Source organism: Eutrigla gurnardus, assembly GCF_963514095.1.
Source record: "Eutrigla gurnardus genome assembly, chromosome: 1".
NCBI lineage: Eukaryota > Metazoa > Chordata > Actinopteri > Perciformes > Triglidae > Eutrigla > Eutrigla gurnardus.
Genome location: NC_139915.1, coordinates 32843241 through 32860705, shown reverse-complemented (window position 1 = coordinate 32860705; position 17465 = coordinate 32843241). Strand labels below are relative to the sequence as shown.

General features: G+C 40.8%; 1 protein-coding gene across 2 annotated transcripts; it reads right to left on the bottom strand.

Annotated features, from left to right (window-relative positions):
* On the bottom strand, nucleotides 1–11498 carry rbpms2a (RNA binding protein, mRNA processing factor 2a). 2 transcript variants are annotated; one of them, XM_084007908.1, is made up of 8 exons: nucleotides 10991–11498; nucleotides 9023–9100; nucleotides 7301–7339; nucleotides 7024–7086; nucleotides 5327–5477; nucleotides 3836–3999; nucleotides 2400–2472; nucleotides 1–1208 (listed from the first exon to the last, which is right to left on the bottom strand). In XM_084007908.1, exons 1-7 carry the CDS (start codon nucleotides 11282–11284, stop codon nucleotides 2407–2409), a joined length of 855 nt encoding a protein of 284 aa, XP_083864034.1. In that variant the 5' UTR covers nucleotides 11285–11498; the 3' UTR covers nucleotides 1–1208; nucleotides 2400–2406. The 2 variants fall into 2 exon arrangements, with proteins under 2 accessions (XP_083864034.1, XP_083864035.1); XM_084007909.1 differs by having other exon boundaries at nucleotides 3851–3999; nucleotides 10991–11495.
* Between the last annotated feature and the right edge of the window lie 5967 nt (nucleotides 11499–17465).

Genomic DNA, 17465 nt, shown 5'->3' with positions numbered 1-17465 from the left:
TGCATTCACTTCTTTTATTATTCATAAGATGGCAATTTTATTTTATTTTTTACATCTTATGCACAGCAGATACAAAGACAAACATGTTTCTAAACCACAAACTAAATTCTTCCATCACTCTAATCCTGCTTCCCATTTCAAAATGGCCACCCAGAAAAAAAAACAAGCCCCTTTTTTTACGTTTGTAGGTCCAGTTTTCACATTCTGAAATATCCGTATTACAGCAATCTCACGTTTAGCAGAATGGCTCAAGCCACGTTCAGAATACTTCCACGTTTTATTTATATATTTATTTTTTGACAGATACCCATTTCCCCCGTTTTTTTAAACAAATTGCACTTTTTTTCCTTCTTTAAAACTACGTCGACAGGATTATAGGATCAAAAAAGTAACACCGAAAAACACAGGAGACGACTAAACATCCAACTTATACAGGTTCATTATTTTAGTTGCACAAAAAAAATGCATAAATATACATTACGCAAAAAAAGTACAAAAACAATTTTGTACTTTCCTTTTTGCTCAAATAATGACAGACACTGATATGATCTTAAGGGCTGGGGAGGGGGGGGGGGGGTTGTCATAGAACGTAGGGATGCATTCACAAGGTCCATGCGAGATAAGCCATTTACACAACAGCCTAGCGTTCACAGAGGTAAGACCGAGGTTCTACAGGGAGAAAACAAAACATTTCGCTGTCTAGGCCAAGAAGGTAACGAGGCAACACAAACCACTAAGAAAATTAGGATTACACAGAACTCTGCGTTCTAAATTCATGCCAAAAAAGACTAACATGCAGTGACTCTTAACGCTTCTAAACCTCCCAGGAGCGGCGGCGGCGGCCACCGCGGGAGGACTAGCTTAACAACGGTAACTTCAATGCGTCAATATTCCTCAGCATTATGACCCACCAGGCTTCGACTAAGCTCTGCATGAGGGGGTTATTTATTTTTGTTTTTTTGAAGTGCTAGGATGGTACCGCAATATAGTTGCCAAGGATACGCTCAGATTGTCGACAGCAAGATGGTTTCAACTCTGACTCCGCCTGCCCCCCCTCCAGAGAGAATAGGTGGGGGGGAGGGGGAGGGGAGATATAAATACTGTTTGTTTATAATAATGCACATTTGTCCATTAAATAAACCTGATTAAATTAATGACGAGCTTGGCAAACCTCCCTTCAGCAGGACAAAGGTGTGGTTTCCAGAGGCCTGAAGAAGACAGGGAAAGACCAGCGTTAGTCTCGACACGTCAACAAAGTTTATAGAAAATACATTAAAACATGATGTTTGTCTCACAATACTTTGATTTCTTCAGCCCATCAGTGATTCTCCAAATCATTTTTTTTTTAAGAAAAGGCCACACATATATAGAATTAAATGTCTTAAAAAGGACAAATCATTTCCTTTTTTTCCCCCCGTTTGGAACTATTTTGCCCTGCGGATGAATACATGTATCTGGCGTTAACAGGGTGGTGAATGTGGAGAAACTACAGTACTGAGCTTCATCGAAACGCAGGAAAATGTTTTTATGATTTCCAGACAGGAAGTCCGTGTCAGAGGAAAAACCCATGAAAACCCCTAAAAAAAAAAAAAAACCTAAAAAAAACAAAACATGGTGACTTGATCCGACTAACTGAATCCAAAGAATGACTGTTTCCTCCTCGGTGACATTGGCCTCCATTGTTGTCCAAAAACTACGGAGAAGAACGGACATTCCCATCCATGTAGAAAGTTAATGCTTCGTTCACTCGTCTGGTGAAAGCAACGCGATTTCCCCCCAAAAATATGTAAAATTAAAGTGTATAAAATCGGTGTAGCACTAAAGCATGGTGGAATTAGCGCACAGTGCTACACTGGTCACAGAAACCGAATGGTGGGGTCCAAACGACTTGGAGAAACCAAAAGTAGCCAGCCTCCCGTTTCCATAACAACCACCACCATTTTTTTGTAACAGTAACTTCTATGGGCGACACCTTCCTTCCTTAAAAACAAAACAAAAAGGGCACTGTAGTTCCTTCCACATGCACCATCTTGCTGCTCCAAATGCTAATTCATGCTCCACATCTGGATTAATCCACAGCTGGACATAGTCCCAACATTACCCCCTTGAGTAATATTTTAATGAAAATAAAAACAAGTGTCTAGTTTAGAGTAAATATGAAGGAATATATTTGTGGCCAGTTTGTTTTCCTGGGAGAGGTTGGATTTTCATGGGATTTGTGGACAAAGAGAGAGATGGAGGAAACGCCTCCGGCCTTCAATACCAGAAGCTTTTAGGAGAGTTTCACATTCTGCAAAATTGTGTTAGTATCATTATGCAGCATTCAGTTTGCATGACATCAGGTTAACGGTGGGGGTCTGCAATTTAAAACAACTAAACAAGCTGAAAAGGTTACTCACTAAAAATCTAACAAAATTGCCTGGACTTCCATCCAGGCTGGGAAGTCTCGGAGGGCGTAGGGTACCAGCGCATCTGAGGAAGAACACAAAACATGCATCACGTACAGCAGCGGAAACAACACGGCGGCTCAAATCTGCAGGATTTCAAAAGAAACACTTTAGACGAGCAGGTTTGAGGAGGACTGTCCCTTTAAGCCGAGGCCACCGAAAGCTACGGGGGAATGTGGGTCACGTAGCCGCTCATCAGAGGACAATAGTCCCCCGAGTAATTAACAGGCAGGGAACAGTGGAGAGCCCAGTGTTTAAACAGGTCCACTGGGTTCAGAGATGGTACCTGGGACTCAGACCCGACCTGGGACTCAGACCCGGGACTCAGACCCGGGACTCAGACCCGGGACAGAACGGAGGCCTCGCATGACGTACTCGGAGGTCATCGGACAGTTTGACTGTACGATACGGCAGCAGAGCATCGACTAACAAGGCCGGGAGTCAGTAGGAAGGGAATTTTTTTTGGGGGGGGGGGGGGGGGGGGGGATCTTTCATCAGATCGCAATTAAGAAGGCTTTTCCCCTCTTTGTGTGGCTACACAGTCGGCTTATGTTCCGACAGGAACGTTGGACAGCGAGTTGGCACCTCCGGAGAGGAGCCATCAGCTCGGACAAGTTCTCCCGAGCAAATACCTCGCATTCCTCCGCCCCTCTTGTGCCCGACAAAATGGCCCATGTAATAGCTGCCCGGCTCGCAGCGCTTTCCCCCTCTGCTCTTACATTGCAGGAGGAAGTCGGGAGCACAATGAACTTTAAATGACCCAACTAGGGAAATATTTTCCATTGCTATTGTTACCTAAAAAAGAAAGAAAGAAAAAAAACCCCTGCTACACTATTTCTGTAGCATTTAGCTACGATAAAAACTCACATCTTAATGTTCAAATCCATATTTTGCTGCAGAATCTCTTTTTCTTCTTCATAAACACGTTTTATTAGCGAGAGCATTTTTACCCTGCAGCACTTTGACAGGACGGTGACGCATGCAGCTCCATTAAAAAGGGGAAATTTATACCTCCACGTCGGAGACTCATCCACAGAAAAAAAGACAAACAGAAATAAGGAAAGCCAGACGGCAGACACACAGAGGGACTTAAGGTAAGTGGGTGCTGTTGTAACGTTAAACTACATCAAAGAACAAGAGTCGAAACATTTTGTTTTTCTTTTTTAAATCACAAATAAATCTCTGGGTTTTAACCATTAGTATAGAAGGAGATGCGTTCTGTGTTGTAATACTACAGGATCACCACTGGGGGCATTTAATGACTCTGAACCTCTTGATGGCTTGTACCTGGGCTCGCCCCTCTAGGAAAGATTCAGTGTCGTTACAGCTGAATGTTGTAAAGGCGGGGACTTAAAGCACAACAAGAAGTAGAGAAGAGAGAAACACACCGGTTGGTCCCTCACCTGGGCGTGGAGGGCGGCGGCGGCAGCAGCGGCCGCCGGGTAAGTGAAGGCTGCGTGAGGGAGGCCGGGCGTCAGCTCCGTGGTGTACAGGGGGTACGGGGTCCAGGCGTCCGGAGAGGCCGGGATCAGCGCCGCCCCCGTCAGGTCATCTGGTGGAAGTACAGGGCAGCAGGAAAAAAAACAAGCTGACTCACCTTCCCGTGAACACGCGGGCGTCGCATTAGCAATCAGTACCGAAGCTAAACATCGTAAACTGAGGAAGACACGCATCATCGACTACCGACGAGTCCGATTGTACCGATGAACTGTTGCTAAACGTATAGATAGTTTACAACCCTTAAAAAATAAAAAAAAGCAGCGCAGTCAGACCAGATTCTGCTCCCATTCATTTCCATGTGGATCAGAACGAGAACCTAATTGTTCCGATTGAACTTTGACCCATGAATGATTGAGAGCAGAAGGATCAGAAAACATTCGTTAAAAGAACGGCGTTCAAAAGTTTGGGATCGCCTCCATCAAATGCATTCAGAACTTTTTTTATTTACTACGTTTTTTAAATAGTCTTCCATGCTTCCAGCTTGTAGAAATTCCTCTTTTAAAAAAAAAAAGAAAAAAAAAAGAGGCTGTACAACAAAGACAGATCCGTCTGATCAATTGGTAAAAAGAAACTGCATCAAAATGTGCATCAGATTTAAACGGGAACAGTTTCAGTGTGACGCCTTCTACATGATGCAGCCTGGAAGAGGCAACAAGTTGCTTTAGCAACAAACTGTTCAAACGTTACAATCAAAACAGAAGGCTGAGCCCCAAAACAACCAGACTCAGAATTCAGAGCCCGGTTTCACGGTTGTGGTTAAATAATGATCAAGGTTCTTTCTTGGACCGGAAAACACATTAAAAACAAAAGGAAAAAAAAGGTAATTTGGGGGGGAAACAATGAACCCAACAGTATTCTCCCCTGGCAGGTAATACCGTGAGGGTTTATTTAAATAATTTAATTATTTTGAGGACAAAAATAATAAAAATCAGCGTCTGAATTTTACTGTTAAAATAGTCATTATTGAAGCAAAGAAGAAAATCAGGTGACTAGTTTTGTGACTTTGGTGGGAAACGAGCAGGAAAATAAATTCATAAATAAATGAATAAACATTGGTTTTCAACCGAGCGAAATCTGGTCCGAGCGCGAAATCTCCAAAACCATCCCAACACTACGGAGCAGAGAGACCCCACCATGAAGAAGAGTGAACCTTCACCAGCTGCACAGAAGCAAAGCGGCTTCAAGAGTCCAGATGAGGCATGCAGGTGGAGGTGAGTTAGTCCTTAAGTTGTTAGGTAGTCGTTATTAAAACCCTATTGTTTTCATCTTTGATTGATTAAAAAAATAAAACAACCAGAACATCCCTGAGACGAGTACTGGCGTTGCCATGGTGACAGTGGATGAGAAGAGCCTAGAAGTGGTGCAGCCGTACAACTTACATGGGTCCCGTGCAATGAAGTGTGCTCCTAGAGCGGGGTGGATATTTGTGGGGTTCGGTGTGGCCATCAGCTTACTCTTTGCCATCTTCGTGTTGGCTTTAGCAAACTCTAAGCGCAGGGTCTGGGGACTTTCGGGGTCAAAACGGATACCCTGGGGGGAGAGGAGGGAGGGGGAGATAGTATCGTAAGGGAGGTGGGCTGAGTTGGAGTGCTCATAGTCTCACACGGCCTCCTTTTCCTGAAGCAGCGTTTCAATACTCGGAGGTTGGGGATGTATCCTTCAAGCTTCCCTTTGAGCTCAACGCCGCTCGTCCTCTGGTGGGATGTTAAAAATTAAACATGGCCACCCGACCGCCTTCTCTGAACTTATATTAATTCATTACATAAAAGAATGAAGGATACACCGCTGGAATATTTCAACACGCTCGCATCCCTTTCTCCTCGTGGAGTCAGGAGGAGACGGAGATGAGGAAGAGGAGCCGAGGGCGAGACCTTTGAGCGTGTTTCCTCTCAGGTGGCTGAACCCTGCTTGTGTTCGTGTGTGCCCTAAGCGTCGTGCCCACATGCAGGTGAGTAGTACTTTTTTTTGTGTATGTGTTGTCTGTGTGTGTGTGCGAGAGAGAGAGGTAGAGAGAGAGAGGGAGAGAGAGAGAGAGAGAGAGAGAGCTGGTGTGTCTACAAAAAAGAGGTGATGCTCGTAAGGAAGGCTAAAGGCTACGAGAGAGAAGTGTTAATACTGCCAGGTACGGTGGCTACTGAGTGACAATGAGAAGGTTTACGACTACTGCAGATGTGTAACACTAACACATGTGGCTAGAGAACGAGGATTTAACAAGTAAAAAAAAAAAAAAGCAGTGATGTATGCAAAATGAGGAAAAGCTGAACCAGACTAAAGAAGTGTATCAAGGTCAAAGTAAACTACCGTAAGGCTACGGGATTCTGGCCTCTTTCCAAAAATGGCCCTGCCATTGAATTGTAGAAGACAAAATGGGTTGACTTCCAAAAAAAAATGGGGAAAGAAGAATTTTTAAAGCTCCCAATTATTTGATTTTTTAAGCTTCACACGAGACAGTTCACCCCAATTTCTCATCTGTAGTGTTATTTATCAACGATGATCATCTAAATAAGGCTTAAAATTACACTCAAACATAACATTTTAAATATACATCTAAGGTCTGCCTGCATAAATAAAAATATATACTTGTGTTTCCTGTATTTTTTAAATAACCACAACCAACCATTTTTTAAATAACCATAATAAAAAAAAACATCCCATATAATGTGAATTTGCCGTCGGACATCCGGGTTGAAAGATCGGACAAACTGACAAATCGAGCAGTAAAGCTACTTTGCTGAAAATCTTAGCGAGGCTAGCTCACTCCGTTACTGCATCAAGCGTACAGTTTTTGGTTGCTTAGCAACAGCAGGCATGACAGGAGCAACCTCGGATAAAGAGAGAGAACTAGCCGACTCCATCACATCAATCCAGACTGATAAGCTGCGCTACAGGTTCTTCTACGGGTACTTTTAATTTCGGGGTGAACTGTCCCTTTAAGCAAAAGGTTGGAACAAGAAATACAAAGCATTTGAACAGGGGATTTAAAATAAACACATAAATATGGGGAATCCAAACAGCACCAGACACAAAGAGGATCTAAAAAAAAAAAAAACATTAAAGAAACGAAAGAAATGCTTACATTTAAGGAATTTTTCGCAGCTTCAGCTCCAGAGCGACTGTCAAAGGTTACAAACCCGACAGGCTGGAAGGAAAAAAAGGGAAGAGAAACACTGAAAACTGACAACAGAGGATCATCTTTAAAAAACACTAGCATTTACAGTAAATACATGAATGATTAATGAACGTTTTGTTAAAATCAAACATAAATGTCTCATATTTGAGGCTTGTTAGAGTTGTTTGGTATTTCAGTGGAGCGGTAAAGCGGTTCCCCTCCACTGATGGAAGCCGTCTCTCACCTGTTTTGATGTTAACTTAATCAGTGACCCTTCATAACCCTGCGGGGAAGAAAGATAGCCAATTATCCACCCTGAAGAAGTCACATGCAGGAAGTCAGGCATGAACGCTTGTTGCTCTAAGAGAAACCTCCAGCTCCTTCTGGTGTTACACTTACACTTGTTAGCGGTAAAATAATAATAAAAAAGGCAAAACATGCAACTAGGACTGGGCAACAATTCAACACAACACTTTATCTTTGACTGGATTCACAGCGACATCATGACACAATTAGGTCGTCCAAGTGGATAACAAGCACATATGACTCAACCTTCTCAGAAAAACCTGATCATTATGTGCTCAAGTTCCTAATTAACTGAGGAAAATACGCAGCCAAATAAATTTAGTCTTTTATTTAACATTTAATTAATGTCTGTATATTGTGGATTTCTCCCCACCTGATCTTACCTGCAGTTCACCGTCGAGCCACATGGGGCCGCCTGAAAGTGCGGATTGTTCTAGTAATTGTATTTAAACCATTGAATCCATTTTTAAAAGGCTAGCATTCATTGTTGTACTGATGATGGTTAATTCATAAAGTATTTAACATACGTTAACGTGAAAAAAAATGTGGAAATTTATTAAAACGTATCTCTCACAACATAATTAAGATTATATTAGTCGATGTGGAATGTGGAACAAGTATTTATATTATATTTTATGGATAAATAAATCTATAAAGTTCTATAGAAAAGGTTTGATTATGAATTGGGTCATGGTAGTTTGTAATTATGTAAAAAAAAAAAAAAAAAAAAAAGGTTGGGGGAACACTGATGGACTTTAATTAAATGCACCATTGGTTGATTTAACTACAGATAAAACTCCTCAAAGCTAATAAAGGGGGTCAAGCAGATGTTTTCAGATCCGTGATCGTTTAAGCATAAAAACAACCAAATAAAGTCACCAGTTTTTAAAAACAGCTCTCATGTTGGTTAAAAGCAGGAGCAAATTCCTGAGACACGAAGGGGAATTTCACCGGAGTATTGATAGATGGGATCTCTGCTGATCCTGATTTACAGCCATGGAAAATTAAACAACTTTCACTGGCCGTCATAAATCCTAACAATCCAAACCAGATTCAGGAGGAGAAACACGAGGACACAGTTCATATGTTTAGGTGAATAAAAAGGTGTTCAATTAAATCAGATTAAACCCCGTCGCCTGCTGGAGAAGGAAAAAAAAAAAAGTGTTGCAATGACTGGAAACCAAAACACTTGAGTGGTTCGACAACGCCTGAATGTTACGGAGGGGGAATTAGTAGATGAAATAAAAAAGATCCCTCCACGGTGGGCGAGCTGGGTCACGGAGAGGGTTGGTTGGCCAACGGCGAGGGCTACTCATTTACACATTCCACCAGAGCATCCATGTGCGAGGGATACCACTTCCAATTTGGTTAGTTAGGACGGGGCGGGAGGGGCGTTCATGGACCCGGAGTCCGGTCAGAAAACAGAGCAGCGGGCAAACAATGATGTGGCCTCATTTCCATATATGCAAATATCTGGACGGCAAATTAGCGGACGGTTTGTTTGATTCGAGTAAAAAAAGAAAAAGCTCTTGATAAATGCTCTCTTGTGAACTCTTCTTCCTGTTTGTGCACGTAACCTTCTCCAGCAGCTTCATGTATTTATTTTAAAAGGGAGGAATCAACATCCTCCAGGTGCATCATCATCATCATCACGACTCACCTTGAAAGGTCTGAAGAGAAGATAAAGCTCCCGTGGTTTGATGTCGACTGGCAGGCCGCTGACAAACAGCGTTCGTACCTGCAAAGAAAAAGAAAAACCGTTTGAGAAGCTGGAAGAGACGTTTTACATCTCATTAAAACCAGCAGACACACAGAGGGAGGTTTACAGCAGAACTTCAGGCCTCAAGTCCTGGAAAATGAGTCATTTCTGATATATTTAAGATAAAAACCAACAAACAGCTCAGGTCAGTCAGGTGTGAACGTTGCCGATTCAACCCATTTTAAGCCTCTCGACCCTCCGGAACGTCATCTCATCAAATCCGTCTGATCGACTTCAACAGGAAAAGAGTGATGGTTCCCTCAGACACCCTTTTATTCTAATTAATCATCCACTAATATAAAAAAGGCCAAAAGATCAGAAGAAAGTCTGGCAAATAAAACCCTGATAAACTTCCTGTTTGACTCGGCCGGCCCTCGACCCTCAGGTTGGGAACCTAAACCGCTTTAAAAAGGCCTCCAAACATTTCGTCTCATTAACAGATTTGAACAATCGGCTCCCGGCGAGCCTCCTGATGACAGGAGCTCACCGGGAGCCGATGGGGGGGTTCGGGGGATCCCATTGAAGGGACCCCTGGACCCGGACACACTGAGGACCGCTGCCGCGTACACAGTCCGGGCCGGCCTTGGAAATGAACCATGAGGCCCCATTAGTTCCCAGCCGGTGGGGAGGCCCTCAGTACAATGGGGCTGCCAGACCAACAGCACTGGACAACAGTGAACAGCGTGACGCCATTTCCTTCCTCTGACCCCCGACCCCGCCGGCCCGCCGGCATTTCTCAGGTGCCGCACAGCAGCGAGTCTCTGCCTTTTTGTTTTTTAACGGGTCGTACGGCGGCTCAGCGGGACACGGACCTCAAACAGACCTTTTTATTTGAACTGAAGCTCTTTAATAAAACCCTGAAACGGAAACTAGATTCTGTTTCAGGGTTTTATTAAAGAGGAGATTCTGATGCTTAAACTCCTCTTAAAAAAAGGGACATTTTAGGGCTTTTTGAAGGACAATAAATGGAGATGAAAATACACACAAAAAAAAGGCTAAGAAAAGTCAAGAGGCCACACGTGGCTTTTGTTGTAAGATAATGGAACAAAGGAGGAGCAACAAAAGGCCCTCAGTGACACACACACACACACACACCCACCCACACACCCCCACACCCACACACCCCCACACACACACACCCCCACACACACACACCCCCACACACACACACACACACACACACACACACACACACACACACACACACACACACACACTATTAAATATATACAAATTGTAAGTCAGGATTGAATGCAGTAGTTGTGACATTCGTTTTAATTAAGAGTATCTCCATAGATTCTGATCTCTTATCCTCAGCCTTCACCACTGAAGCTCGTTGACGCTGAAACGCGCTGCGTTTGTGTCGCATGTGATTTTGTTTGACACCTGAACGCAAACAAACAGTGGAGAAACAAACACGTCTATAGGTATGTGGGAAATTGTGAGACAATATTTTTAATTATAGGGATATGCTTTTTTTAAATCCAGAAGATTTAATAATTTAAAACGTGTTTTTGAACATAAATTACGTCATATAATTTTTTTTAAATGTTTGAACCCACATCGTAAGCTAACAGAGCCTCGTGCTCCGGTAAAAGGCCATAAAATAAAAATATCACAATTAAATATTTTTTAAATACAGGATTAATTAGTTAATTTCAGTATTCACACTTGGTGATACACAATTTAATCTCTAAAATATATTTAAAAAAAATAAAATAAAAAGACTTAAAACAAACATTTTAACAACAGCCACTATAAGGACTGAAGGAATTTCAGTTTGCAGCCGGAAATACATCTTCTTAATTTGTTTGTGAATTCCGTGCTGACCTCTAGAGGGTCAACGCAGAAAGGTGAAGTTAAACTGACCTCCTCCTCGATGGAGACGTTGTTGTTGGGCTCCGCGTCCGTTTTTATGCTCATGTTGGCGGTCGCGTCCGCGGCGTCTGCTGCTTCTTCCCCGGCTGCTGCTGCTACGGCTGCTGCTGCACACACGATCAGCCTCTTCCTGGTGGACTGGTACTTCCCCAAAGTGCGCCCGGAGCCGCAGTGGAAGAAGTCCTGCTGGCGCTTGAAGCGGAGCTGAGGAGACGCGCCGAGGTGGGGTCGAGCGGACGAGGACGCCGAGCTTTCCGAGGAGACTTTGGTGCGAGAGAGAATCATTCATAAAAGGGAGGAAAAGGTGGGAAAGAAAAAAAAGAACGACGGACGCGTCTTGTACAAAAGTAAAGGTGAGGTTTGTGTGCTCCGTGTGTGAGGTGAAAGATGGAAAGGGTGGGGGGGAGAAGAAGAAGAAGTGCGCGTAAAAACCCAGGAAGCCTCTGCGCTCACATCAATGCCCTGCTGTGGGATTGTGCGGAGGAAGAACAAGTAAACTTTTCTCATTGGAGCGTCTCACTCTCTCTCTCTCTCCCCTATCTCTATCTCCCCCCTCCCCCTCCCGCTTTCAATTAGGTCATCAATTATGTCGGAGTCTGCTGTGAGCCGTAATCAGGCTGCAGATCCGCCTCAGCTGTTGCAGGAAGACCGGCCCCTCCGCGCCGCATCACCGTTTCTATGGGACCGGCGGAGCCAATGGAAGCGGATCCATCCCCAACGTCCCCGTGGTTTGCATTTATATCCCAATAAAAATATAGAAAATACTTATATTTAATTTAAATATAATAAAACATATGAGATTATCCAATAGTACAGTTTAATTCCACTTTAATTTAATTTATAAACAATATGCCTTTTTTATATTTAAAAAAAAATCTGTTTTTAATAAAAAATATTTGTGTTTGATATAAAAATACATATATTTAATTTATATATTATAAAAAAATATAAATGTTTTAGATTATCCAATAGTATAGTTTAATTCCACTTTTAATTTGTGATTTATAAAATAAAATAACAAAAATAATCCTATTAATATAATATAAATATAATATAAATATTTTATAAATAACTAAATGGAATTAAACTGTAATATTGTAATATATCATCTTCTGCACGTATAACAGCATTGAATTCATATTTTTTTATTGCCTATTATATTTTGTGGCAACCTATAGGAGCCTCAACTTAATGATAAAATCAGCAAAATATTTTTAGTTTTAAGGGCTAGATAGATAGATAGATAGATAGATAGATAGATAGATAGATAGATAGATAGATAGATAGACAGATAGATAGATAGATAGATAGATAGATGGACAGATAGATAGATAGATAGATAGATAGATAGATAGATAGATAGATAGATAGATAGATAGATAGATAGATAGATAGATAGATAGATAGATGAATAGATAGATAGATGGACAGATAGATAGATAGATAGATAGATAGATAGATAGATAGATAGATAGATAGATAGATAGATAGATAGATAGATAGATAGATAAATCTAAATCTAAATCAGAGTCAAATTTAAAAAAGAATATATTTTAAATTAGCTTACAGAGGAGTTTGACCTTGAGACAATCGACAGCTTAATTCTTTATGTTTAAAGAAGTATTTCCTCTCTCTCTCTCTCTCTCTCTCTCTCTCTCTCTCTCTCCAACACACACACACACACACACACACACACACACACACACACACACACACACACACACACACACACACACACACACTTTCATTGATGTGACTGTGATTAAATCCCATGTGTGTCTAATCACTGGATTAATAAACATAATGATAATCTTTGTTTACGGAGAGATAAAACCATAATTTATTGTTACAAATCTAAATCTATTCTAGTAATAAGTATTATTATTATAATGATAATAATGGTGATCCTGCCGTGGCTGTTCCAATGGTCCAGGCTGATGTAAGAGCGGCGTGGGCGGAGAAGCGGCCGTGTTGTGTATTGAGGCCCTGGACGTGAGCCCAGCATGCAGCGCGTTTCCTCACAACAAGACAGCTCTCAGAGCCACAGAGTTTCCTGACTTTGTATAGGAACACAATCAGGAATCTGGAGGAGGAGGAGGAGGAGGAGGAGGAGGAGGAGCAGGAGGGGGCGATGGACGGACGTATTCCCACTTCTTCTGTGGTGAGATCTAAAAATAGAGGAGCTGCTGTGTTTTCAGCGTCTCTGAACACTGAAGGAGGATGTATGCAAACAAACCTATGGAGAGAGAGAGAAACAGATGTGAGATGTTCATTTAACACCTTCATCCTGGTAAACACTCCGTTTGTTTCACTGTAAACTGAATTTCCACAGCCAAGGCCGACCAGTTCACGACATTAATGAAAATATAATAACCATTTGTTGCCGCCCTGTGTGACATCACGGGGGGAAACAGCAGCTGGTTGATCACCAACACTGCAACATTTATCGCTGTGAATTCACAATACATTATTGGATAAGTTTTGCATGACTTTCACAGTAAAGATCACAGCAATTTACTGTAATTTCACATCTGTGATATTACAATGCATTGTTGTAAAAGCACCACTGTGTACTGGAACTTTACAGCCTCTACGGCAGAGCAACTCCTGTGATATTACAGTACATTACTGGGGAATTCCAACCTTTACAAGGCCCTGTACTTTCACAGGGAATATTTAGACGTACACACATAATGAGACCATTTATTTAGACCTTTATACTGAGACCTGGATGTTGGGGAATCAGCAGCTGATTTGAATCAAGCTGAATGTGATTTGTTTGCATGTTGGAGCTGAAGGCCTGATGCTGATGCCGTCTATGGTTTGTTTTATGTTCCACGTTGGTTTTAAAAGGAATGAGGATCCACGTGAACGTGATGCTCCAACTCATCACGCTCTGCTTGCCATCGCAGCAACGCTCGCCCGCCTATGAAATATTGACGCCGCCGCCGAGTGTTCATTAATGCATTCTGTATGTCGTGAGGTTTCATCTCACAGAGGAGACAAAAGTACAACAATGTAATCGTCATAAAGCATCTTCGGTTTATAGTCTGTTCAGTGAATCATTCTGAATGCCTTTTTTTCTTTGGTTTTTCACACAGTTTGTGATGCATGACAGTAAAACAGTCTGCTGCTTTAAATATCAGTCTGATTATTTAAAAATAGTGTAGATTTGCCATATTTTGATATATTTTATACACCCTTGAATGAAGGATTTGTTTGAAAAAGATTCCCATTATATGAAAACACCCTAAAACTAAATATACACATATAAATGCATGTTTTTGGTGTGAATTTGCAATATTTTTAAACATTTTATATACCCTATTGCCTTTCATTAATATTAATTTTATTTTAAAACCTTCAATGAAGTTTCCTCAAACTAAATACACACATATAAATGCATGTTTTTGTATCATCTATTATTTCTGATAATTTGACCCTTTATCCAAATCACTAAATCTGTCAATTAAAGCTCGTTCTCTTTTCTTTTTTTACTTCTTCCCACAACTCTTCAATATAAAATGTAAAAATGCCCAAATAAAATAAATAGGTCTGTTCTTATACAAAGACAAACACGTCACTGTGATCTCCAGCGATGTCTTATTCATACGTCTCCTCGCTGGATTTAAAGGAATGTCCTTCTCTGAGTGTCGGCATCCAGAGGCTTTACATAATTGAGGGTTGATATTTTTATAGCTGAGATTATCAGGAGATGTATTTTATTTTATTATTTTAAAATGGACGGCCTCGGAATCTCTCGGAGGGGCTTTATAAGATTCAAATCGCTTCTCATTAACTGAAAGAAACCAAACTGTCTTCTGCTTTCACATCACAACGAGTCCCACGTGTCTCGAATAAAGATGCTCCAGAGGTTTGTTCAGACTGGAGTTCGGGAAGCTGCCGCCGCCTGGAAATATTATTTTGGATGCTCTCTTTATACTGAATTATTAAGATCAGATGCAGGGTGACGGCAGAGATTCTTAACATCTTTGGCATTTCATCAACTTGTCACGTGTGAGCCCATGATTTTTACTCATTTTAAAGGCACAAAGAGGTGAAATCTAGTAAAATAAAAGGCTAAAGATGTGAGGAAAAGTTACTTTTTCATGATTCCTTCCCTGGAAATTAGCTCATGACCCCTCAGATTCATCTTGTGACCCCTAATCTCCTCCCGCTGTATTGTGTAATTCTCCTCTTTAAAATATCAGATCAATATTACTCTTAACCCTCCTGCATATCTGTTTAACTTTTAAACAAACTCAATACAATACAAACAAGAGGATGATTTATTTTCTATACAGACTATAGTTTTCTGAATATGTAAATATCGATGCACAACAAATAAACGACATTGAATCGATTAAACGTGCAAAGATCAAAAACATGGAAGCTAAATTATGATTTAGCTTCAATTGGAAGCAAAATGAGAATATATCAGGCGATGTGAGATAATCTGCTATTTTAACACCATTAAAGCTACTTAAGAGGAAATAAAAGTGTGGATGTTAATGGGATTATAATCATTAGGCAAAAAGCAATATGTTTGACTGAATTACCCGTCTATTGTATCTGATAATCCGAACAGTTCGGGAGCATTAAATCAGACCCCCCCCCCCCTCTCTTTTTACCCACAAACACCTGACAGAAGACGGAGAGAGCGTACGCCTCCGAAGGCTCTGGATAAGCCCTCATGTTTTATTTGCGAAAAGCGGCCCCATTGTCCCATAAGTCACCTCGCACAGCACTCTTCTGCTTCACGCCACGCTGAGCCTGTCCTCCCGCGTTAGCGTCACCCGCTGCTAAAGCACTTAGCTTGTGTTCTGCGTGTCCTCTGTGGTGCAGCCAAACATCCATTTGGAGGTCCTAGGAAACTTTGAAGCTCTTCCACCCACACACACTGCGAGCAAGCGAGGAGGGAGGCACGGTTGTGACGTTTTCATGAATACTTTCCCCCGATAAATAAAGCCCTCTTTATGAATACATTAAAGCTAATCGCAGACACGTATGCAGCCCACAATGACACGAAGGGGTATGAAATTTGGGGTTTTATTGAGGGTATATCTGTAATACCTTGTTAGCAAGAGCTAGCAGCGCTGCCGTTGCCCTTTTTTTCTTTCTAACACTTGTCAGACATTGTCACACCTGCTGTGAGAGCCAACAAGAACCGATGGAGGGCGGAGGAAACCTCCACGTCTGCTCGAGATCAATCAACCCTTCAGATATATACTGATCCGTGCACCCAACATACCTCATCTTGTTCTATCGGCACAAAGCGGGTCAATGTCACGAAGGTTTGTGAGTTTCCCACTTCAGTGATTGAGCGTGAGCGTAGAGAGACAGTTTGTTCCCGTCGACGTCACTAATAGCAATTTAATGCTCTTTGCCTTTTTCGTTTTGATTTCACAGCTGCGCTGCCATCAAGTTGTGAAATATAAAACTGACCAAAAAAATTATTAGTTTGAACCTACTAACCCTAACCCACGAACCCTAAACCTTAGCCTAACCCTTATTGCCTGGTGCTGTCTCGTCAAACAAATCTGCAATCATTAGCAATATTGGATTCACAGGATGTTTGTATGACTATAATGCTTTTACATAGATATTTAAATATAAAACTGACAATAAATTGTATTTTTTTTATTTATTGAATTTATATTATGGCCCTGTGATAGACTGGCGTCCTGTCCAGGGTGTACCCTGCCTTCGCCCAATGACAGCTGGGATCGGCTCCAGACCCTGAATACAGGATAAGCGGTAGACAATGGATGGATGGATGGAATTTATATTATTTTTTAAATTATTATTTTATATTTATTTATTCTATTAAATTTGTTTTATTTTATTCTTTTAACTTCTACCACCACCAGATAAATAGGCTTGGGCAAAGAAATCATATCCTGAATTAACAAACCCCAACTCCAACTCGAACCCATTAACCCTAACCCTAATCCTAACCCTAATCTCAGACCTTAGCCAAACCCTTGTTGCCTGGTTTTATCCCATCAAACAAATCCGCAATCATTAGTATCAGAGAATGTCTTGATGAGTGTGATGATTTGATATAGATATTTAAGTATAAAACTGAAAACTAAAAAAATATATTTTTTTATTTTTTTATTAAATTAATTATTCTATTGATTATTATTTTATATTTATTTAATTGTTTTAATTTGATATTTTATATATATATATATATATATATATATATATATATATATATATATATATATATATATATATATATATATATATATATATATATATATATATATATATATATATATATATATATATATTTTTTTTTTTATGACTTTTTAATATTTTTAAATTATTTTTTATGAATTTATTTTGACTGCCTGGTTTCATCTCGTCAAACAAATCTGCAATCATTAGCAATATTGGACTCACAGGATGTTTGTATGACTATAATGCTTTTATATAGATATTTAAGAAGGCGTTTTCA